The sequence below is a fragment of the Pleurodeles waltl genome, chromosome 1_2, assembly GCF_031143425.1.
Source record: "Pleurodeles waltl isolate 20211129_DDA chromosome 1_2, aPleWal1.hap1.20221129, whole genome shotgun sequence".
Classification (NCBI taxonomy): Eukaryota; Metazoa; Chordata; class Amphibia; order Caudata; family Salamandridae; genus Pleurodeles; species Pleurodeles waltl.
Window position 1 is genome coordinate 490,386,935 of NC_090437.1, and position 23,416 is coordinate 490,410,350.

At 45.1% G+C, this 23,416-nt stretch overlaps 1 protein-coding gene across 3 annotated transcripts in view; it reads right to left on the minus strand.

The window, feature by feature from the left end:
* Nucleotides 1-23,416, minus strand: part of GSTCD (glutathione S-transferase C-terminal domain containing) — a 676,673-nt gene that overhangs the window by 160,658 nt on the left and 492,599 nt on the right. For all 3 annotated transcript variants that reach the window (XM_069241297.1, XM_069241307.1, XM_069241317.1), the window contains one exon: nucleotides 8,906-9,034. In XM_069241297.1, the coding sequence (XP_069097398.1) occupies nucleotides 8,906-9,034 (129 nt within the window). The remainder of the gene's footprint in view (nucleotides 1-8,905; nucleotides 9,035-23,416) is intronic.

Sequence of the window (23,416 nt, forward strand, 5' to 3'; positions counted from 1 at the left end):
TCCTTCCCAGTGTGCCATGTCCACAAACCACTGCCTGTGGCATAGTTATGTCTTTCCTCTAGCGGGACTTACAGCCTTAAGGCAGGGTGCACTATACCACAGATGAGGACATAGCTGCATGAGCAGTATGCCCTGCAGTGTTAAAGTCCACTGTGGCCATATTGAATAAATGGGCTGCGAGTTTGTCATTACAAACTCCACAGCTCCATGATGGCTTCACTAAAGGCTGGGAAGTTTGGTATCAGACTTCTCAGCACAATAAACCCACACTGATGTCGGTTCTGGATTTATTGAAAAATGCACACAGAGGGCATCTTAGAGATACCCCCCCCTGTATTTTACCCAACCCTCTAGTGTAGGGCTGATTGGTCTGTGCCAGCCTGCCACTAACAGACAGGTTTCTAACCCCATGGGGTGACAGCCTTGGTGCTCTCTGGGGTCAGGAACAAAGCTTGATCTGGGTAGACGTGCTTCACACCTCCCTCCTGCAGGAACTGCAACATTTGGCGGTGAGCCTCAAAGGCTCCTGCGTCAAGTTTCATTGCCCCAAGCCACTACATCTAGTGGACAATGCCCGCCCCTGGACCAAGCCCCACTTTTGGCAGCAGGTCCAGTGGGAAAATTAGTAAACACCCATAGGTGTGCCCACCCTAGAACCATCCCTATGGTGCCTAGAGCTGAGGTGAACCCCTCCTGGTAGAATCCTCCATCTTGCTTTGGATGATGTTAGCCAATAGGGCTAGGAATGTTCCCTCCTCCCCAAAGGGAGTGGGCACACGAAGGGTGTAGCCACCCTCAGGGACAGTAGCCATTGGCTACTGCCCTCTGACCCCTGTAATGCCCCTAAATCTAGTATTTAGGGGCACCCCTGAACTGTGCTCTTCAGATTCCTAGTGACCTAACAAGAAGAAGAAGGACTGAAGAGCTGCACCAGCAGAGAAGACTCCAGACAACAAACGACTTGGCCACAACCCTACCAGCCTGTCTGCCGGTTCAAAGACCCCTGCTAAAAGAAGACGACTTGTCCTGCAGGACCAGTGACTTGTACAAACCCCAGAGGACTGCCTGCCTACCCAAGGACCAAGATCTCCTGAGGACAGCGGCCCTGTCCACAAGAAACATCCAAGAAGGACTCCAGAACTACCCTGGATCTGCGAGTCTTGCCCACTACCCAAGGCCAGAGTCCAGGTGGCCCACTGGACCAGAGAGAGTCCCCAGGCAATTCCAACCTCAAGTCCACACTGTGTTGACCCCTCTTGACCATCATGACGACATCTGCAGCCTAAACCAAGAGGAAACCCCTGACAGTGACCGGATCCGGTAAAGATTTCCCAATGCCTAAAGCTATCCCTGCACCCGTAGCCCCCTGGCCTTGGGGAACCCAACCGGCGGTCTAGCAACATCCAGTGGGCTCTCTACATACCTGTCCAGCAGTAGGTTTTCTTCAGTCGACTCCCTGGACAAATCCTGCAGCATCTTTGTGACCCCGGGGTTTCCTCTTTGAAAAGCATTGGGCGCCGGACACTGTGTTTGCACCCTGCACCCAGCCGCCCCTTTGCTGCTGAGGGTGTGTGTTAGGTGCTACCTCCCTGGTGCGGGTCACAACCAGTGGCCGACACCAGGGAGGGGGTTAATAAATCCTCGGGTGCGTCACACCAGAGGATTTTTTTTTTCTCTCCCCGGGAGACACAGAAGCGTTTCCGTCCGGACCCCCGCCCCCCACCCACCCCTTTGTGACGTCAAAAGTTTACATTTTATTTAAAAAAAAAAAAAAAAAAAAAAAAAAAAGAAATGGACAGGGGGTCGCCCGTGGGGGCAATATTTTTTTTTTAGTTGTTGTAGGGTTTCCCTGAGGGCCATTTTGGCCCCCAAGGAAACCATACAACAACTAAAAAAAAAATAGATCTATATATATATATATATAGATATATATATATATACACACACACACATATATACAGTAGATATATATAGATTTATATCCATGTAGATAGATATATCTACATAGATATCTATAGATAGATATACATATATATATATATATATATATATACAGATCTATCTATATTGATTTATATATAGATATATCTATATATATATAGATATATCTATATATATATAGATATATCTATATATATATAGATATATCTATATATATATATATAGATATATCTATATATATATATATATATATATATATATATATATATATATATATATATAAATCAATTTTGTCAATACGTGTGTGGTTTCCATGGGGCTGCGATCGGCCCCAAGGAAAACCAGACCCACATATAAAAGTGATATATATATATATATATATTTGCCACCAGTTGTCTTGCAGTTGCAGCTTGCATCTTCAAAGCAATGCACATACTTCAACTGACGCATTTCAACTGTAGCTTTAAGGCAGCAATAAAAAAGTCAAGAAAGTATTGTGATTATGTTTCTGCTACAAAAGGGTCAGACTTGTCTAGCGGCAGTTTTAGTGCCATAAAGAAGCGCAGAAGGTTTATATGCCTATTTCAAAGAGCAAATCTGTATTTTATGTAAATAGCTGAGTACATTAGTAAAGCCAGCCATTACCTGCGCTATAATACAAATGAAATGTATGTGCGGGGTGGAGGGTGGCTATGGAGAGATGAAGGGCACTTTTGCTGGGTGGTAATGAGGGAATCCGAGGAGGAGGGAGTGGGAGCACCAATAACGATTGTTGGACTGGGCGCAGGAGGTGCTAAAGACTGTGACGAATGGTATGTGACAAGGTGTTTTTTGAGTGTCTTGAAAGAACGTGCTGATTGAGGGAAGAAGCGCAGGTAAGGTGGCCTCTACTGTAGCACGTATCTCACACACCATCGATTTTGTGACTGTCTACGTAGGCTAGTGTTTTAGAGCAACAGTTTAGCCAATAGCAGAGATGGCATCTTGATGGATGACTGCTGCCGTCACTCGGGTTATAGAGGACAGCTCTGACATAGGATCAGAGACTGAGACATCAGATACTGAGACAGCATCTGAGGGATAGGACAATGGCGCAGACTCTGGGAGAGATTTTTTAGTCGGAGGAGTCCCATTCAATAACTCCTCTTCCAGTAAATTATCTATCGCAAAACAAACTGGTTTTGTAAGGTAGGCACCTGTGTTTTTGGTCCTGGGTTCGACGGCCATATAGAGAAACACGCTAAACCCAAACATTTCTGGAAACTAGACATTCGGGGTAGTCCACAGAGGTGTGACTTGTGTGGATTCCCCAAAGTTTTCTTACCCAGAATACCCTGCAAAGCTGAAATGTTGAATAAAAACTCTATTTTTCTCGCATGTCTGTCACACAAACTACAGGAATATGCTGGGATCCACAAAATTCCTACCACCCAGTGATTCCTCAGCTGTCCAGATAAAAACACTACCCGACTTGAGTGCCTACACCTAGTGCCTGAGTCAGGAATGGATCACCCCATGGTCAACAGCTGCCTCATGTAAGGACCAACATTGACCGTTGTGTGATCTATTCCTGTCGCGGGCACCAGGCCTACCCACACAAGTGAGGTACAATTTTTATCGGGAGACTTGGGGGAACGCTGGGTGGAAGGAAACTTGTGGCTCCTCTCAGATTCCAGAACTTTCTGTCACCGAAATGTGAGGAAAAAGTGTTTTTTTAGCCACATTTTGAGGTGTGCAAAGGATTCTGGGTAACAGAACCTGGTCAGAGCCCCACAAGTCACCCCATCTTGGATTCCCCTAGGTCTCTAGTTTTAAAAAATGCACAGGTTTGGTAGGTTTCCCTAGGTGCCGGCTGAGCTAGAGGCCAAAATCTACAGGTAGGCACTCTGCAAAAAACAACTCTGTTTTCTGTCAAAAAATGGGATGTGTCCACGTTGTGTTTTGGGGCATTTCCTGTTGCTGGCGCGAGGCCCACCCACACAAGTGAGGTATCAATTTTATCGGGAGACTCGGGGGAAAGCTGGGTGGAAGGAAATTTGTGGCTCCTCTCAGATTCCAGAACTTTCTGTCACCGAAATGTGAGGAAAATTTGTTTTTTTAGCCACATTTTGAGGTTTGCAAATGATTCTGGGTAACAGAATTGGTCAGAGCCCCACAAGTCACCCCATCCTGGATTCCCCTAGGTGTCTAGTTTTCAAAAATGCCAAGGTTTGCTAGGTTTCCCTAGGTGCCGGCTGAGCTAGAGGCCAAAATCTACAGCTAGGCACTTTGCAAAAAAGACGTCAGATTTCAATGTAAAAATGTGATGTGTCCATGTTGCGTTTCCTGTCGCGAGCATTAGGCCTACCCACGCAAGTGAGGTACCATTTTTATCGGGAGACTTGGGAGAACAAAGAATACCAAAACAAGTGTTGTTGCCCCTTGTCTTTCTCTACATTTTTTCCTTCCAAATGTAAGACAGTGTGTAAAAAAGACGTCTATTTGAGAAATGGCCTGTAATTCACATGCTAGTATGGGCACCCCGGATGATGTGCAAATAACCACTGCTTCTCAACACCTTATCTTATGCCCATTTTGGAAATACAAAGGTTTTCTTGATTCCTATTTTTCACTCTTTATATTTCAGCAAATGAATTGCTGTATACCCGGTATAGAATGAAAACCCATTGCAAGGTGCACCTCATTTATTGGCTCTGGGTACCTGGGGATCTTGATGAACCTACAAGCCCTATATATCCTCGCAACCGGAAGAGTCCAGCACACGTAACGGTATATTGCTTTAAAAAATCTGACATTGCAGGAAAAAGTTACAGAGTAAAACGTGGAGAAAAATGGCTGTTTTTTTCAGCTCACTTTCAATATTATTTTATTTCAGCTGTTTTTCTGTAGGAAAACCTTGTAGGATCTACACAAATGACCCCTTGCTGAATTCAGAATTTTGTCTACTTTTCAGAAATGTTTAGCTTCCTGGGATTCAGCATTGGTTTCACACCCATTCCTGTCACTAACTGGAAGGAGGCTGAAAGCACCAAAAATAGTAAAAATGGGGTATGTCCCAGTAAAATGCCAAAACTGTGTTGAAAAATGTGGTTTTCTGATTCAAGTCTGCCCGTTCCTGAAAGGTGGGAAGATGGTGATTTTAGCATCAGAAACCCTTTGTTGATGCCATTTTCAGGGAAAAAACCACAAGCCTTCTTCTGCAGCCCTTTTTTCCAATTTGTTTGAAAAAACCAAAATTTTCACTGTATTTTGGCTAATTTCTTGGTCTCCTCTAGGGGAAACCACAAACTCTGGGTACCATTAGAATCCCTAGGATGTTGGAGAAAAAGGACGTAAATTTGGCGTGGATAGCTTATGTGGACAAAAAGTTATGAAGGCCTAAGCGCGAACTACCCCAAACAGCCAAAAAAGGGCTCAGCACTGGGTGGGGGGGGGGGGGGGGGGGGGGTAAGGCCCAGCAGCTAAGAGGTTAATAAAAATAGCTTGAAATTATCAAAGAATTCCAAGTAAAATGTTTTCCATGCTTTTTAAGTAGTCTACTGCATAATATACAAAATGTCATGGCACTGCTATTAGTTCCTGAATGATGGTGCTCTCCATCACTGACATACTACAGCGTTTGTTATTGATGCTAACTTATGTACAGTGCATTTATACTAATCTGTAACTGTATTTGTGCCTTGTCAACATCTACGTAGTACCCTCCTCTTTACTTGACAAGCTTATTAAGAGATTAAAGTATTTCTGTTGACTCTCTAAAATGACATATTGCTATAGCTGAGAAACTAACCCCTGTCCATCAAGAATCTGGCAGCACAGGCATATTCAATGAGACCAGCTATTGGTTCAATAATTCAACTTTACCACGCATCCTTTGCCATGTGGTACTTTACAATGCTGGTAAGTGTATTCAGATGTTTTCCTATTAACATAATTGTTAATGTTATTAAAAAAATAAAACGTAAGGTGCAAACAGAGGTAAAGGGAGGTAAGGGGACTTTAGGGTTTAGGGATGTTAAGTGAGAAGGGAGGAAAGGGTGCATTTAAGGTTTAGAGGTGAATAGAAGTAAAGGGAGGTAAAGGTACTTTTAGTGCCTAGAGGTGGATAGAGCTAAAGGGAGGTATAGGTATTTTTAGGTTTAGGGAAAAGAGAAGACGTCAGAACTCTACTATTATAAAGGTTTACAGTGAAGGTGCAACATCACAATGCCTGCTGCTACAGCCAGAAGTCGAGGTGAAGGGCAGGTCAGGTCCCAGAGCATAATTAAAGCAGTTGTTTAAAGCAAAAAAAAGAATTGTTGCTTCTTTATCTTCTGCTCTATTTTAATAGCTTACAATGACGAGCAGAGAGAGTGTTAGCATTTTTGTGCAGTCTTTAGATAGAGAAAAGCTAGTATCCTTCTGCATGTCACTACATGTGCCGAGCTACTGCAGCTTTTGTGTTTTTAAACTGACTTGCATTGAATGGTTTGTAATATCTGTTTGTAAAAAATATCAAACAGGCTTTTGATGTGTTTAATTTTGCACTAGAGGTTGTGTTTTCATTCTTTATGTTTGCAACCATACTTACTCATTCATATGAAAAAGCTACACATCAAGGTTTTAAGTGGTTTGTGGGAAAGGTGATGGCCTTTGTCTCACTGTCTGGGAGCAATACACAAAGTCCAACTACAAGCTAGAGCTAGTCATGTGACCCGGGATACAGGCTGCAGGCACCAAATGGTTGGGACATGAAAATGTGAACTTTCTAAAAGTGGCATATTAAGAATAATGACTTAAAATCCAGAAATATCATAATGCACCATTCTAATGAACCCTGATAGTTTCCAAATAAGAGGTCAATGCTGGAGATGTGCAAGTAGCAGGCAGTGGTGAGCTGAAGGGTACAGCTGAATACCCAACATGATTCTGGCTTACATACGATGAAGTGAAATGTAAATTTGTATAAGTTGAGGGACTAAGTAATGCACAGATGGTCTCATTCAAGTGAGGAACAGAGTTGAGCCAACCTGGATAAATATTCTTGGAGGATGATGAGTCAAAGAGGGTGTCTATAGTATTAAATAAATGTCACGGAGGGGCAAAGGGAAGTGGAGGTACGCAGGTGCTGAAGCAGATGTCTTAATTAGAAAATTATTAATGAGTGTTTACGTATTTTTTAATAATGACTTCTGTAGAAAAATGAATAATGTAGAAAAATAATGTGCACGTTTGAAATTGTGACCTTAAACAATGGCCACCAGTGTTCACAAAATGCACTAAATAATTATTAATACTTATGAAATATTGAAAATGTATTAGATTAATGTAGTAATATGTCATATTACGGGTTGTGAAGTATATTTTAGCTTATTAATTGTAGGCCTTAACTTAGCGAGTGTCTTGGCCTAGTTTGCTAGGCCTCATGCAGAAGCTGTATTTCTAAGCGTTCAATAAAAAATGCTGACAGAGTGAACTAACTGTGAAATGCTTATTGTCTTGTTAAAATGCTTAGCAGAAGCTTTCCATGAGAACCGACTAACAGGAGGCAGTGTCCTTAAAATGTATCGAGACGTGTGTAATGTGTGCTAGAGGTTCTTTCCCAGGACGCGAACAATGAAGACACTGAGTGGAGAAGAAGATGCAACAAATCCGATACCTGACGACCTGGATGATGAGAACATCGTAAAGCAGACCAATCAACGACGTGTGACATGTGAAATGTTAGAATTCATAGATTTGGTATAGAACTCTCACTGGACAGAGTAATAAAGTACGATTAATTGACCAATTGGAAATTGGGGGATAGTTTGGGTGACTTTGATATAACAATGTGACAGAGGGAAAAGACTTCAGACCCTATTCTGATTTGTGATGCGACGTATGGGAGAAGAGATTCGAGATTCTGTCATTGGGCTCATACTCTCTGACTGAGAGCCTGATGCTTTGCTGATCGATTAATGGCCTTTGGAAGAAGACTGAATCTGCTTGCTGACCCATACCGTGGATAGGTAGATATGACAATGTGACTGAATCGCATTTTTATGCCTTTTCTTTCTATGTACTAACTGTGCTGTTTTAATAGGTTTCTAGCTAGATGTTTTCCTAAATTACGTGTTCTAAATTGTTTTGCATGAAGCCCTACATGCTGATACTAATCTGGGTTAGTTGAGGCTATTCACGACTGTCAAATTGCAGGGACAAATGTTTGACGAGCCATCTTGCTGAATACGATGTATGTGATTACTTCATTGCAACTGACTATTATTAATCTGCACGGTTGCTTTAGAATGTGTTGTGATTCAAGCCTTGATTAGATTGTGTTTCTTCTGTCGCTTTGGTCAACCAGTATTGTTTTTATATGCGTGTCATTTGATTTTGAGATTAATCTACGTGACTGTAGCATTGTTAATATAAGGGAAATAAACTTACTAAACTTTTACTAAAGGTGTGGTTATTCATGGCTGAAAAGTCATGGTGTGTGACAATTACTGACTCCATTGATTATTGATTGACTAATGATTATTGCGTATTGATTATTTTTTCTGTTCTGGCGCTATGATCAGAACATCTTAAACGAGTCAAAAGGTTCATCGACCTATACGTGTCCCCTTGTAAGTTTACTTATTAAGGACCGACGCGCTAACACAGGGATATGGAATATGATTACTCTTAAGTGTGATTTTCTTTTACACGTTTTTTTTTACCTTTTTCTCCCTCAACTCCTAAACTTCTGCCTCTCACCACCCCTTGTTCTCCAACTCACCTGGTTTGGAGAGAGGAAGGATGAGAGTTATTCGTTAATTGCTCATTTAGTTGATGGGAAATCATGCTCTTCTTATTTTTAACAAGGAAAGGAAAATCAGATGACATTTTTTACATTTGAGTTATAAGAGGAACAATAACATGCTAAATATATCTGTATCCTCCTCCTGTATTTCTCAATAAAAAAAAGTTTGAATGATAAAAATGTAGCGGCACTTACCCCAATATTAAATCCCCCAGTGAAATAGTCAAGATTCGCTTGGATAAACCAAATATTTTTCAGTCCAAGATCTATACTTCTGTCTTTTGCGCGTACTAAAGATTCCTCCTTGTTTTCAATCAACACCACCTAGAACCAAGGAGGAAGACAAAAGCAGATTAAAATTCACTATTTCACTTTACAGCGGTTACCCACATGAGGGGATATGAAACTAGATCAGCTTTAAATTCTGGTTATCTGAAGAATACATGCCACAATAGATGAACAAAAAAAAGTATCAGCACTGTATATGTGAGGAATCTGAATTATCTGACTTAAAAGCAGTGCTCAAAGTATAACATTGGTTGCAGGTAATCAGCACGAGCACTCATTTGAGGGATTGAGAATAACTTTTCATCATCAGATTTTGACCCATAAGTAAGGGAGGGATAGACATAAAAGGAAGCAAGAGAAAGGAGGAGAAAGATAAGAAAAATAGTGTCAACGGAAGAATGCAGGGATGAAAATGTATCTACAAGACAGAGAGCGAGAAGTAACTGTAGGCTTATGGAAAAAAAAAAAAACAGGCATGAGGTGGTATCAAAAGTAGGCAGTCTTGGCATTCAGCAGCCCCAGCATTTGGCAGTGGCATTGCGGGCTTCTAAGAAAAGCACTGGAAGGTTGCCCGATAAGCTTCTGGCAGCAGCAATTGTGTACCTTTGGAGGCTGAACGGGGTGGGTTGATTGGCTGTTGAGCGTAAGCAAAGTCTTGTAAGGTGCTGTCTGGCTAGCGACTTGTGCATTGTTATCAGCTTTTATAAATGAGAGTGAAATTGGTGCATTTACTTATTATTAAGTTAAAACTGCTCTGTGAGTTGTTCCAAGTGAGTGCCACTTTAGGCTCCTAACATTATTTTAGAGCAAAAATATATGTATTATTTATTATTATCATCATTATTATTTTTATTGTGGTTATCATCCTTGTTATTATTAACAATAATACGACTACTACTACTACTACTAATAATAATAATGTATTTATTTTACAAATTAAACACTTCTTATAAACTTCATTAGTTTAAATTTTATGGGTAGGTCTCCTACATGTAAGGGTTAAGGTGCACAAAGTCTGGCTTTTACAGAACTGGTGTTGTGTATACTTTATTCATACTAAGAAACATTTTAAAACAAGTGTGGGAAACTGGGCTGTTGGCTGAGTAGGATGATACGCTACTTAAGCAACAGTACCATTTTTGTTATGGTGAATCACAAAAAAGTCACTAAATTACTCTGTGCTTAACCCTCTGGTAGCTTGGCACAAAAGCAGTTAGTCTTAACTCAGAGGGAATGTGTAAAGTATTTATGCACCACTTAAGTAGTAACAAAGTGAAAACACAATGCAATAAAAATCCCACACTAACTAAGAAAGTACATTGTAATAAATTATTTGACACCAAAATGACAAAAATCTAATCAGAAGAACCAGAGTTATGAATGTTTACAGTTTAACGTTTAAAAGAGTGCCTAAAAGATCAAAGCGCCAACTGTGGATGTGTAATCGCGCAAGCCAGGGGAAAAGTTGAAAGTTATATCAGCCCGCGATGGAGCCGGGTTAGGATACACAAAGTAGACTGGGCCTAGTCTCAGCTTACCTTTGGACTTAAAAGAAATTTTGAGACAATAAGTCTGAGAAAGTAAAGTGCAGCAGGGCAAGACGGCAGAAGGTGTCCGAGAAAGAGGCGTCATCATCGGTGAGCTACTCAACGAAGTTACTTTAAATATTTCTATGTTTGGACTTAGGGCCTGATTTACATTTCAGCGGATGGGTTACTCCGTCACAATGGTGACGGATAACCCATCCGCCAAAATATAAATTACATTATTCTTTATGGGATTTATATTTTAGTGGAAAGGATATCTGTCACCATTGTGATTTGTGATGGAATAAACCATCCGGCGAAATCTAAATCAGGCCCTTAGTCTCATTTATGGAAATTGAAATCTCCAGCAGGACAGAGCTGCAGGATGTAGCTGATGAGGCCTCCACGAGGCAAGGAGCCGCTGAACAGGATTTGCTTCTGCAGAGAGGAACTTAGCAGGAGGTGCCACGATGTCAGGCAGACCGGCAATGCTCCTTGGGCAGATTGAACAGCACGTAGGTCCTGGACTCCTCTCGGTTCTCATAGCATTTTTTGAAAGAAAATGTTCCTAAGTTTTGGAACTGGCTATCTGGGCACGTTTATTACCACTTTCAAGGGTCCAGGACTTGAGGGGTACCACTTGGAGAGTCAGGGCTAACTTAGGCTGAGTCCAGATTAGAGCCTTTTTCTGTCCGTGAGGCTCTGATCAGGAGGCCAGCCACTAGCCCATGGAGTCACTTTCAAAGTTTTGGGTTCAAGCAGGAAAGCAGGTCTCAAGCAGCAGGCCAGTCCCCTGAGGGCTTAGGGCAGGCTCTTCAGGCAGCAGGGTAGTCCTCTGAAGTACACAGCAGGCCAGAGGCAGCAGGGCAGTCCTCTGAGTGTCCTTCAACAGGTCCAGAAGTGAACTGAACAGTGGGTCTGAGAGCCTTGTTTTAATAACTGGTGCACATTTGAAGTGTAAGAAACATCTGGAGTCCCTTCACCCACATAAGTGTCTGGAATGTCCTGCTTCCCTGTCCTGTTTCCACTCTGTCTGAATGCACAATAGGCTAATGTGAAGTTTCGTGTGTGAGCTGAGGCACTCTTTGAAGTGCAAGTGGGCCTGTCCCCAGCTTCGCCCCGCACCCTGTCTTTGATGACCTATCCTGCCAACACCTAGCTACTCTACTGTGTGGCTGCCTGGGAGGAATACACAAAGGCCAACTGCCAACTACACCTAGTCTTGTGACCCAGGACACAGTCTGCAGGCACCAAATGGTTAGGACACAAAAATGGCAACTTTCTAAAAGTGGCATTGTCAGAATTGTGATTTAAAATCCGACTTTACCAGAAAAGAGCATTTTAAATTACAATTAACCAAACATGATATTTCTATCTGCTCCCAAATAAAAGTTAGCACTTCTTAAATGTAACAAGTTACCCCAATGTTGTTCTCTGGGAGAGGTAGGCCACACTTTAGTGAAAAGCAAATCTGCAAGTTTTTCACTACTGTGCATTTCCAACTTTTTAAATACAATATACCTTGTGCACAATCATTACACTTCACACCCCTGTGGGTACTTTGTTAAGAGAAAATACACAGTGTTGGTGAACATCAATCAAGTTGCTCCCATTTGGGCAATTCATCTAGCTGATCACAGCACTAAGACTGAATCAACTCATATGATGCCATATACAATCTGAGCCGGGCGCGTAAAGATTTTTTTTCACAACATATTTGATGGAGAAATCGAGATACATTCTATTACAGTAGGGCATGCATGGCCTTAAAACTGTCGACCTCCACTAAGATAATTGGAGTATTGTACAGCAAAATATTCAACTTGATTAAAAACATCTCTATTACACGGAATGATCTACTTGCACCTATAAAAACCACCTATACCCCACCAATGTGATGTACTGTACAAAATAAGAAAGCTAAAACCAAATTAACAGAGTTAACTGTAACACTCCTCAAGGACCTGTTGTGTGGCGGTCCGACTGCAACATTAAGACCTCGGCAGCCAGACCAAGGTTCTGCCTTCTCCACCAGGACTGGTGATCCCGATGGGTTGGCGGCGGGTGCAGGTCAGAATCAGCCAGCACAGTGCTGCATGCAGTGCGCCCTGGTTGATTACGACCTGGTTCTCCTCCAGCCTTTTCAAGGTACTACCGCCATGAAAAGACGAGCAGAGAACAGGAGGCGAACAGGTACAGGGGGCCACAGTGGGGGGGGCCTGAACTGCCCTTGCAGTTGGCATGAGCAGTGCAGGGGTCCCCCTGCCCAGCACCCTGCAGGCGACAGCAATGTTGCTCGCTCGATTATGAGCCGGAGACAATGCTGCTGCCACTTTCCCGCTAGGCTGACTGGCAGAAACCTTGGTGTCTGCGACTGGCAGAAACCTCGGCTTCTGCCCGTTAGCCTAGAGGGAAAGTCTTAATGGGTCTGGCGGGGAGGAAGCCAGTGTGGCAGCAACCTCCCAGTCAGAAGTTTGGCAGGCGGGTCTTCCCGTCCGCTGAACTCCTAAGGAGGCCAAGTCTGGTCCTTATTCCTAATGGACCTTAAATGCTGGAGTACGCTCCTGTGGACCAGAAACATTGTGCTACCAATGTATAAGAGTTCACAAGGACACTATAGAGCATAAACTGCATAGCTAGTTTTGCAATGGTAGACGCCTCTGATTTTCTTCTTTTTATGTGTCAGAGGTGAAATATACTCCGATGTATTTCTGCCATGCACACAGGCTTTACACTTGTTGCATCCCTTAAATCCTGGCTGATGGTTAAGCCAGGTCCTTTTCTCTTTAGTACTGACCTCTGGACTACTTTTGACCAGACTGTCCCTCATTTATCTGGCTCTCCTAAAAGTTATTCCTGGTCATCGTGGCACTAATTTGCCGACTATAGGGTCACTCCTGATCAAATGCCAATGATTCCAAGACTTTAAAGATCTGTATGTTCTATCTAGCAAAAAGGCAATGCATCCCTAAGGAGCTTTGTGACTACCTAGCACCCTCCTAATGGTCTCAACTGTGAGGAAGATATGGATACACATTTGTAATTCCTAGGTATAACTGCAAGCCCTACAGGACCTAGAGAAGTGTTATACTCAGTGGTGTTAATTTGGTTTTAGCTTTCTTTTTTGTGCTGTACATCACTTTGATGGGGTATAGGTGCAGAGAAGTAATTCCAGGGATTAGAGATGTTTTTATTTAAGTTGAATATTTTGCTATAAAATATTTTAATGATCTAAGTTGAGGCCGACAGTTTCAAGCCTTTTCCATCAACTATGTTGTGTAAATAAAATCTTTATGCGCATGGCTCAGATATTTATAAGGCACCATATGAAGGCACTTAATGCCATGATCAACTAGATGAATTGCCCACAGGGGAGCAACTTGATTGTTGTTCACCAACACTGTGTATTTTCTCTTAACAAAGCACACACAGGAGTGTGATGTGTAATGATTGCGCATTTCAGATAATTAATTTAGCTGTCTTTTCATAACAAGAAATCTTTTGCATGTAGACTTATATTTACATTTCATGTGTAAGTGTCGCACAACATTTTTTTTCACATAGGATTTTTGTCATGAATGTTACTCCTTGGTTTCGCTACACCTTTATTACTATGTTTGTAATTTTATGTTTGTATTAATGAAACATATAGGTGGCTGGAGCACACTTGTTTAGTCTTTTCTCAGTGGTTCTGATGATGTCACACGCCATGAAAGCTGTAAATACGTGCTAATGAAATTTCACCTCTTTTGTCAGCGATCAATGTCGCAGAAGCGACCAAAACACATTTGATAGCAGCAAACCAATTAAAGCATATATACCATATCAGATGTCGGTCACTTTGTTTGAAAGTGCAAAAAGGTTTCGGTTGGATTTTACGGAGTGTGCAGTCTCCGAATTTACCAACGCGCACCCCGTTCTGGAGCACGACAGCCACCAGCATCTTGCAGTGGGAAGGATTAGTTTTTTAATATGTATAAACGTACTTTTAAAAAAAAACATATACATCGTAAGTAAGAAAATAAGTTACTTACCTGTAACTGTAGTTCTCCAGTATTGGAATCTTTCATAGATTCACATGCTTGAATCATTCTCCGTCATCGTTATAGGAGTCCCTGGTACCTTATAATAGAAATTCAATGTTAAGTATAGTGCATGAAGGGGGCGTGGCCAACATGGCGACCAGAGCGGCAGCATAAACTGCAGCTCCGCTCCCGGCCCACATAATCATCCTGATTGCGGCGCCTATCGCACTCTCCGTGGTAGACGTCGCCCACCCAGCTGCCCAGGACCTCAACCCGAAGCTGCGGCTACACTCCGGATGCCGTTGCTGCCTTCCACGCCGTGTTTGGACCAACGTGTTGCTGGGCCTATGATCGCGGCCGCGGCTGGTGAGGACGCAGCCTGGTGCCGTGAGCCGACCCCGCCTTCGACCTGCCGAGGCTCGGCGCTGACTTGTGGGGATGCGGCTGAATCTGTGGCGACGGCGGTGGGGGAGGCCCGGGCCCTGGAGTTTGCGCTGGAGGTGAGCACTTGCTGGCGTTCTCCTCCTGAAGTGGCAGCATTGCTGCGCAGCCCGGCCCGACATTGTGCCGCACCCCCGCCCGCCGCAGCGGGTCTCCACCGGCTGCAGCCCCCGCTTTGCGGCACTGCCTCTCCCGGCTGGGCCCAAATTACCCTCGCTAAAAGGGAAACCTTCTTCAGCATTTACTTGGGCCCCGTGGCGCAGGGGCACCGTGCCCTGCCTGGGGGCAGCCCGACGGAGCGGTGACCTGCAGAAGCGACACATGGCCTGGCAACAAGATGTCTGATGCTGCCAGCAAGGCATCACAGGCCTGACACCTCAATCGGAGGTCCTCTTGCCTGACCCCAAGAGCCCACACGTGACAGAGCTGCAAAAGAAGGTGAGCCCCTCGGCGACACAAATCGAGTTGCGCGTGGATGAAGGACACTGACCTCCCCCCCAGGCCAACTTACGTGGAGCAGCCTACGGCGCTAATAAGGCGCAAGAGGTACCACCCCTGACCCACCAGGCCCTACATACAATCTCTCGTAGGCGCAGATCAACCCCAAGCTGGGCAGGAAATCAGCACTGTACTTGGCCCTTACCTATCTTCTTGTACCGGCCTGCTGTCGCCCCGACCGGCTTCAGCATCCATGGCGAACTGAGCTACTGTATCGGAGCGTTACCCGATTCGGCCACATATGACACTCCTCGCACTCCTGTCATACCGGCGTCCCGGCATGGTGTTAGGTGTCGTCGTTTGGAGCGGCTTCAGGAGCACAGTACTTTCGCCCCCCCCTGTAGTGGCCCGGAGGCACAGCGTGAGCACGGCGCAGCAGTAAAATACACTGCCAACGACCAGGAACTGGAGTGAATGTTCCACCATCACTAATTTCCACGTCTGGCCCTGGGGCGGCTGTGGGGTTTCCCAGCCCTTGCAAGACACTCAACTGACTCTGGCACGGCGTTTGTGTCCTTGGCTCGGTATCTCTGGACACAGAGCCGTAGCTCTCTAATAAGGCTGCTCAACCTATGACGTTCCTAGCCAGACTCACTCCGTTAGTGGCCACACGGAACTGCAGACACCAAATGGGTAAACCAAAAACCCCATGTGCACCCGCGGGTAACATGGATTCCAGTGCCCCTCCGGCCTCCGAGGCCCACTCTGCCATGCAACTGGCTCTGCAGAAGATGGAACTTACTTTACAGTCACACACAACACAGTTCCAAAAGATTTTGCAAGCCATCCTTGACACCAAGTCCACCCTGGAAGCCAAAATAGGTTCAGTGGCAACGTATTGCGCACAGACCAACACGCACTGGCTGACAGGGTGGCGCAATTGGAAAAAGACACCGTATCCCTTCCCTTGACTGTGAAGGACCTCCAATCGCAGTTGACTCACCAAACAGCCGAAGTGGACATCTTAAAACGCAGAGCTGAGGATGCAGAGGGAAGGTCACGCCGTAATAACATCCACCTGGTGGGGTTTCCTGAGCGCGCCGAAGGCCCTAGTTCAGAACTATTTGTAGAACAATGACTCATGGAAACAATTCTTAAAGACAATATCCCGAAGTTCTTCTCCATAGAGCGCGCCCACAGGGTCCCTGGCAGACCCCCTCCACCTGGTGCGCAGTCTCGACCGCTGATAGCAAGACTCCTTAACTACCGCAATAGAGACCTCATCCTACAGCTATTCCGCAAATCAGGTCCTATACGATTCGAAAATGCAGAGATTACAGTTTACCCAGACTTTACAGCAGAAGTTCAGAAAAAGCAGAGCTCTTTCTACCAGGTTAAAGAACGCCTCCGCGAACACAACATCAAGTATGCGCTGTTGTTCCCAGCAAGACTCCGTGTACAAGACGACTCACGTGCACTCTTCTTCACCACACCAGAGGATGTCTGGACCTGGCTACACGCTAAGGGCCTGGCCGAACCGATAGACACAAGCAGTCCGGTGGAAAAATGGTCCTCTCCCAAGGCAAGACGCAGGAAACGCAAAAAACAAGGCAGTAAACCCACACCTCAACAGTCTCAAAAGAAACGCTCCCTTCTCCTGCAGGCCACATCTAGATTTGTCAATACGTCACCAACAACCTTGTCCACTCAAACCAACAGGGAACCAGACCACGACGCAAACTCTGATCCTGCAGATTCTGTTCGAGGCCCTACACTCACGCCATGCACGGCAGACGACATTTGTTAACATAATCAAGTGCTACTCATCTCGATGCCCCGCGCCGGGCCTATTCCATAACGACACGGCCTGCCTTGATCAGCTGCCTAGGACTTGATTGGTAGTGCCACAGGTCCTTTTATACAGCATTCTAGCCATTTAGGGTCCTGGGCGGTGGATCCAACACCGAGAGCAACTTGAGCTGGGTAACCCAATCACTCGGAACCAACGACCTTCAGCACCCCCATTCCATTTGGACTGTTCTCCCAAGCTGGCAACCGCTGGAATTCCTCTTGCCTTGCCACTATCTCAGTTAACGTTATATACAGCTTTTGGTTGAATTCCAACCCAATGGTTTTGTCCCATGTTATTTAATTGGGACCACCCTCACAATGGACCACACAACACCAAGGGCACTAACTGGCTAGGCTCGGAGGGTAATTGGCACATCACCACCACAAGGGGGGCGGGAACCACGCACCATGCACCACCTCCGCTTAGCTAAACTTATAAACAACTCATGACTTCTCAAACTCAACAATGTATCTCAAAATATAAGAACTCACATGGAATATTAGAGGTATGGCAGCACTGCGCAAGAGACAACGGATTTATACATTTCTCAGCAGACATCAGGTACACATAGCCCTACTGCAAGAGACACACCACCTCTCTAAATCTGCACTGGAAAGCACACGCTCAAATGGACAATTGTATGGCACCACATCTTCGACATTTGCCCGGGGGTTGGCGATCTGGATTGCCCCTAGAGTCCCAATCATCACGTCTCGTACGCAATGCGATCCAAATGGAAGATATGTGATACTAGAAGGCGTCCTTGATGGCTCCCCCCTCTCACTGGTAGTGCTATACTCCTCGAATACAAATCAACGCGACTTCCTGAGAACCCTCACTACTGGTAACCTTAGCAACCCTACGTTAGATTGCGTATGGGGGGGGGTGACTTTAACTGCGTCCTAGATACTCAAATAGACTGCTCATTTCCCCCGCTCGACACAGCTCCATCCAATCGTGCCTCACTGGACCTGGCAAACTGGGTCTCCAATAAGGGTTTGAGAGAGAGCTGGAGATCTGGACACCCCACCCACCGTGAATACTCCTATTACTCCTCAGTGTACAAGCTACACACTAGAATAGACATGATTTTCGCATCTGTGGCCGTAATCCAGAAAGTAAGCACAACCGAGTACCTAGCCTGCTCCATCTCAGATCATAACCCGCTTTATAAAACCTTGGTTTGGGGCTGCACACATACTCGCATACCAACATGGCGACTACAGACAGAAGCTCTCTCAGACCCCCCCCTTCCATGTGGAATTGTCCAAGTGCCTGTCAGACTATTTCTCCCTAAATAAAAACACAACCTCATCTCGCGCTATAGAATGGAATGCCCACAAAGCAGTAATACGCGGACACTGCCTCGCGGCCATAGTGGGGGTAAGAAGGACACACACGCAAAGCGGAGGTAGAGGTCTCCAGGAACGAGTCTACATTAGCAGAACTGAACTCGCTAAGAGGCGACTATAGGGAGACAGACACCAGGCTATGTAAGCATTATTATAGACACTACATGGCGCAACAACACGCTGAGGGAGATAGGTCAAGTAGACTGTTAGCATGGCTGATTCGCCAACCTACGCAACCCTCACCCATAGGTGCAATACGGCTGAATTCAGGCAACATCATCAACACCCAGGTACGAATCAACAAGGCCTTCATTACATATTATCGCGCCTTATACACGCCTCCTTCCCCCCCATCAGAACAGCAACTAACTGAAATTCTGTCATTAGTTCCCCAAAACCAACACATTATTGACAATGCAGACACACTAGATGGTCCCATTACTATTGAAGAGCTACGCCTAGCTCTATCAAAAATGGCACGCAGCAAAACCCCTGGCTCGGACGGCTTACCGGTAGAATATTTTAACTCCCATGCTATTCACCTCCTACAACCACTTATAGAGGTGTTCAATGAAGCGCGTAATAAGCTACAATTGCCCGACTCCATGCGCAAAGCCCTGATAGTCGTTCTCCCAAAGACGGGCCGAGACCCTCTTGCTGTTAAATCATATAGACCGCTCTCCCTACTAAATTCGGACTGCAAACTACTAGGAAAAAGTTTGGCAAATAGGTTACTCCCCTACCTACCAAACTTAATACACTCTGATCAGTCTGGATTTATCCCGGGGAGAAGTACCTTTTTAATTATCAGAAGATTAATTCACATAATGCATAACGTCACAGAGACAGAAGCGGTGGCCCTCTCCCTAGACATAGAAAAAGCGTTTGATACGCTAACCTGGGACTTCCTCATGTGCACATTTAATGCGCTCGGTTTTGGATACGGCTTCATTCCAAACCCACAGCTCGGGTCAAAACAGGACAAGTTATCTCCAAAGCATCCCCTTTAGGCAGAGGCACCAGACAAGGTTGTCCACCATCCCCCTTATTATTTGCAATAGCCATGGAACCATTAGCAATCAAGCTCCATAGCTACGCCCACATATGGGGCATTACAGAATTCAGCACACATCACATCATATCCTTATACGCAGACGATGCCCTGATATACCTGCGTAATCACACCACTTCCATGGCAGGGGTGATGTTAATACTGGACTCCTTCGCACTCGCCTCCGGTTTACGTATTAACTGGTCCAAGTCAAGTATCTTCCCTCTCACTCCTGTACCAATCGAATTTCACATGGCACTGCCGCAATATCAACTGCCATGGTCACACACAACTTTTAAATACCTTGGCATACAAATTTACCACTCCATTGCCGACCTGAAAGAGGGCAACTTCGACAGAGTACTTAGTTCCACCCGCAGCTCGCTGTCGTTCTGGAGCTCACTCCCCCTATTCCCTATGGGTCGGGTAGCCATAGCCAAAATGCTCATCCTTCCTAGGTTCCTATATTATTTCACCGCCCTCCCGTTATTCTTGCCACGCTTGTTCTTTCCCAAGCTGCACTCCCTATTGACCGACCTGCTCTGGGGCAAAGATAGGCACAGAGTAGCACTATCTATAACACAATACCCGCAAGAATCAGGCGGACTGGGCATGCCTAACTTTGAATTATACTACGCTGCGGCTCAGCTGCTCTGGCTAACTATATGGCTAAGTGAACCTCCACCTCCAGAAAGCAAAACGCTGCACACATACACAGCACCACTAACGATACTGATCTCACTTCTGTCTAGCCCTAGTCACCTGCTGTTAAAACCCATACTGTTGGATGCAGCCAGATTTTGCTGGCGCAGATTTGTCCAAGGCAAGGCCCCCTCGCCTCCTTACTCCCCCTTACTGTTGCTGACTCAATTACCGGGAGCCCAAACACTCTCACTACATCATGATACGTGTGACATAAGTACATTGAATGTGGGTGATTATTACTCAAGCTCCACAATGCGTACCTTCGAAGAACTAGTGGCTGCAGGGGTCATGCACTTTGGGGCCTTCTTAACATACAGTGCCACTAAATGACTACTTAACAACTTATGGGGGCTCAGCAGCATTGAGCCACGAGAATCCCAGCTGCTCACTACAATTCTTAATATAGGAACCACAAAAGGCATCATAACTAAACTATACAAAGTGCTCCTAGCTGAGGTCTGCTCGGACCTGACGCATGCTAAAGCATGCTGGAATGCCGTCCTCTCTACACCATTACCACAAAAAGCTTGGGTCGCAGCTCTCACAATGATCAAGACAGTATCCCGCAATACAAGATTGCGGTACACCCTATTTAATTATATTCACCACTCATACCTATCCCTGGCCCGCATCCAAAGAATGTACCCGAAACACAAACCTGGTATGCCCTAGATGCGCCACTCCAGCAGCAGACTTTTACCACATGGTCTTGAGCTGCCATTCAATAAACACGGCCTGGCAACGAATTACTGATACTACAGCAGACATCACGGCCCACACTCTTGCACCCACCCCGGAATCCTGTTTACTCAGCATACGCCATCGTGCCAAAGGTGACAAACATCTTCACAGATTTAAAGACCTAGCATTCGCTGTCTTCAAGCGCCTGATCGCCATGCACTGGAAGGCCCCACACGCTCCCCCCACACACTACCTGGCTCCGCGACTTGCATAGTCACTCACAAGCTGAGGCTCAGACATTACGCCAACTACAACACAAAGGTCTAATACAGGGCGGTGCTGAAGTCTAGGATATCTTTGTGGTAGGCATAGAAGCTAGGGACGACACATACCCCCCGAGCTAACCGGTGCATGTGAACTATCTCCCTGCTCAATCTCTACACCACGCAACCCCCTGCTGCCCTCCAGCCACTTAGCTTTGACACTTACACACCCCACCTCAGCGTAACAACGTAATGCTTTAGGGTGCTTCTCCCATGGCTGTGACCCCATGGAACTCTCACCCAGTCTCGCTCACTACACTACTGGCTTTATGCGCCCCTCCGTCCCCCAACCTCAACTCCGGCTCCACAGCTTACATATATAGCAGATGTACCGCCCATCGCCCTCCGGCAGGTGTAGCCAGCACTACTTCCGATACCAGCATACACTATTTGGTACTCAGATGTGACTCTAACTGCTAGTTGCACAGTTTTAAGTTGTATTTCAGCACGTCACTATGCAATTGCACTGTACAAGATTACAAATGTGTGCAGACAGATCGTAAAATCTTTAATAGCGAAATGTACTGTTGTTTATGCATAATGTTTAATAAACAGATTTTTTTTTTAAAGTATAGTGCATGAAGGCCACAGGCCCTTCACTTTAGTTACATATCCTAGTCAATTTAAAAAAGAGACCAAAGATATGTTTAAGCCAATCAGGCTGCTTTGCCCTCTAGAACACTCATGTGAAAAGCTCCAGTCTCTCTGATTTTCGAAAGCAGGAGTGCCTGAAGGGGTCACATGGGGGCCCCTGCACTGCCCATGCAAATGGCATGGGCAGTGCAGGGGCCCCCATGGACAGCCCATCACGCTTTTGCACCCTACACACCGCAACATTGCCGCCGGCTCCATTATGAGCCAGCGTCAATGTTGTGGGCTGCTCCCTGCTGGGCCAGCGGGCAGAAACACAGTTCCCAGCGGGGAGCTTGTAATGGAGCATGTGGGAAGGCGGCCGCACTAGCGGCAACCTAACCATGGGAGTTTGGCAGGCAGGCTTTTCCACCCGCCAAACTCAAAATGGCCCCCATAGTCTTATGTTGTTATGACAAGGCAATATGAAATAAACATTAAGTAGTGTGCAGAACTAAAATTGGGATGGTGGCAAAAAAAGAAAAAAGCTCACAGTTACTGGAACAAATGTCTCAGTACTGCTTGACCTACTGCTACATCCCCTTGAGGCATTGTGTCTAAGCACTAGTGCTTCGTAAAGGTGTGGGCTTTCTTCTGGGTGGCTGCTCTGCAAATGTCTTGAAGCGGCACACCAGAAAAAAAGTGCTGTGGAGGTGGCTACAGCTCTAGATGAATGAGCATGTGTCCTGGTCTGTAAAGGCTTTCCTACCTTTTGATGGCAGAAATTAATTGTGCTAGATATCCACCTAGCAATACCTTGCTTGGAGAGAGGCTGACCTCTTCTTGGAGCACTAAATGCTACAAACAACTGGTTATATTTTCTAAAATCTTTGGTCTTGTCTAGATAAAATTTGAGACATCTTTTGACATCTAGAGAATGAAGAGCTTGTTCGGCGGGTGTGGAACAATTTTAGAATGACTGGTTGATTGATGTGAAAGTCCAAATGAACCTTGGTAACAAACTTTGGATTCGTCAAAAGGATTACTCTTTCATCCTTAAATTGTAAAAAAAAAAGGGTCTTGTATAATAAACGCCTGGATCTCGCTGACCCTTCTAGCTGAGGTGAGAGCCACAAGAAGAGAAAACTTCCACAAAAGGAATTTTAGATCCGCCTTGTGAATAGGTTCAAATGGAGACTTCATCAACTGTGATTACATGGTATTCAGCTGCCAAGACGGAGGAGATGGTCTGATCTTCGAAAGAGACCTTTGAGGTATATTTTGATAATTCTAGCAGACTATAAAGATACTGATTCGTCTGACTGTCTGTATCGGGATATTGCAGCTAAGTGCACCCTGATGGACGAGTGTGCCTATTTAGAGCATGCGAAGAACAGTAGATCTGGAAGGACCTGTTCAGGTAATGACGATATTGGATGAATTTGAGCCTGCTG